A 1,347-nucleotide genomic window follows, 5' to 3' on the forward strand; every position below is an offset into this window, starting at 1 on the left:
TTTCACGTATGAGGATTTAGAAGACTCGACTGTTCTGTGAGTATTTGATTTTTATCTTTTCACACACATATATATATACAATACGGTCGTATGTATGCATTTGTACAAACGCATAGATTTTGTGTACGAGTCATTTGGCACATACAGAGTTTTGTTAATAGCATACGCCCTGTGCACATTGATAGAATGTCATGAAACCCTTGATGTGAACTCAGTATTGGCACTGACGCGAAATTGTTACTCGATAGCCTATTACTTCTCAAGTCGTTAGTGACCATCCAGAAGAAAACACATATATTCACCCAGTCTTTGCTGTGCTTTCTCGCACATGTATTGAATTGGGACCAAAAACATACGTTCGCTTATCTAATATAGTATAGTTTGCATATCCTGAACTAGGCTGATACTCTATATTGCGTCGACGACATTCTGTTTAAGCGTATCATTTTAATTGATAAGGTTGTGTGCACTTGTTTTTCACCCTGGACCTTTCCTAACATCTTGACAGGTTGAGACTCCTATTTTTATTGCCACCGAGTTCACGGAGTTCGGAAAGTGGATGGACGGATGGGAAACGCGCAGGAAGCGAACCCCTGGACATGACTGGTGTATTATTAAGCTGGGAGGGGGGGCAGACATCTCTCACGTCGAGATCGATACAGCTTTCTTCTCTGGCAACTATGCCCCCAGGGCTTCTCTCCAGGTAAGATACTTCACCAGTTTTTGTTACCCTCTGCTTATACATCAACTGGTGTCCATGCTGTGACACGTACTTGCCCATGCTAAACTGTGAGTGTTCTAAGCATACGATGCGGGCTGTATACGACCTACTTTCTTGTACATACTAAACCTAGCCATATGCAAGTGGTGCTTTTCTAACTCTGAGGTCTTCTTTGCGTATTCGCAGGGCGCGTGGATCGAGGACGACACCTCCCTCCCTCAGCCCAGCGATTTCAACAACGAAATAGGGACAATTGCCAGCAAGGACGCCCATGAGAAAGCAGAAGCTTATAATAGCGATACTTGGGAACACTTGATTGAACGCACACCTATGGGTGCTGGCTATCCCGAGACTAGCCGCAACTACTTCACACTCGCCTGTCAGCGTGCCTGCACACACGTCAGGTATTGTGTTGCAATCTTGGGTGAAATATATTGCACTTGAGGTTGGTGTATACAAGTCTAGACGACGATATCACCGGTGGTTTGATTGTGTATTGCGACTGTCTCGTATTGGCTACCAGCAAGTATGATCAGATTTACTTTACAGAATATACTGATTTTCTAACCTACACACAAACACACACACACACACACACACACACACACACACACACACACAATATA

At 43.9% G+C, this 1,347-nt stretch overlaps 1 protein-coding gene across 1 annotated transcript; it reads left to right on the top strand.

Moving 5' to 3' along the window:
• Window positions 1–559: 559 nt before the first annotated feature.
• On the top strand, window positions 560–1,125 carry SARC_16333 (hypothetical protein; the record flags this gene model as incomplete). The annotated part of the gene is made up of 2 exons (XM_014289558.1): window positions 560–703; window positions 908–1,125. Coding segments are annotated over 2 exons (362 nt in total), but the record flags the coding sequence as incomplete, so codon positions are not given.
• Window positions 1,126–1,347: the final 222 nt, after the last annotated feature.

Source organism: Sphaeroforma arctica, assembly GCF_001186125.1.
Source record: "Sphaeroforma arctica JP610 unplaced genomic scaffold supercont1.7839, whole genome shotgun sequence".
Taxonomy (NCBI): Eukaryota; class Ichthyosporea; order Ichthyophonida; genus Sphaeroforma; species Sphaeroforma arctica.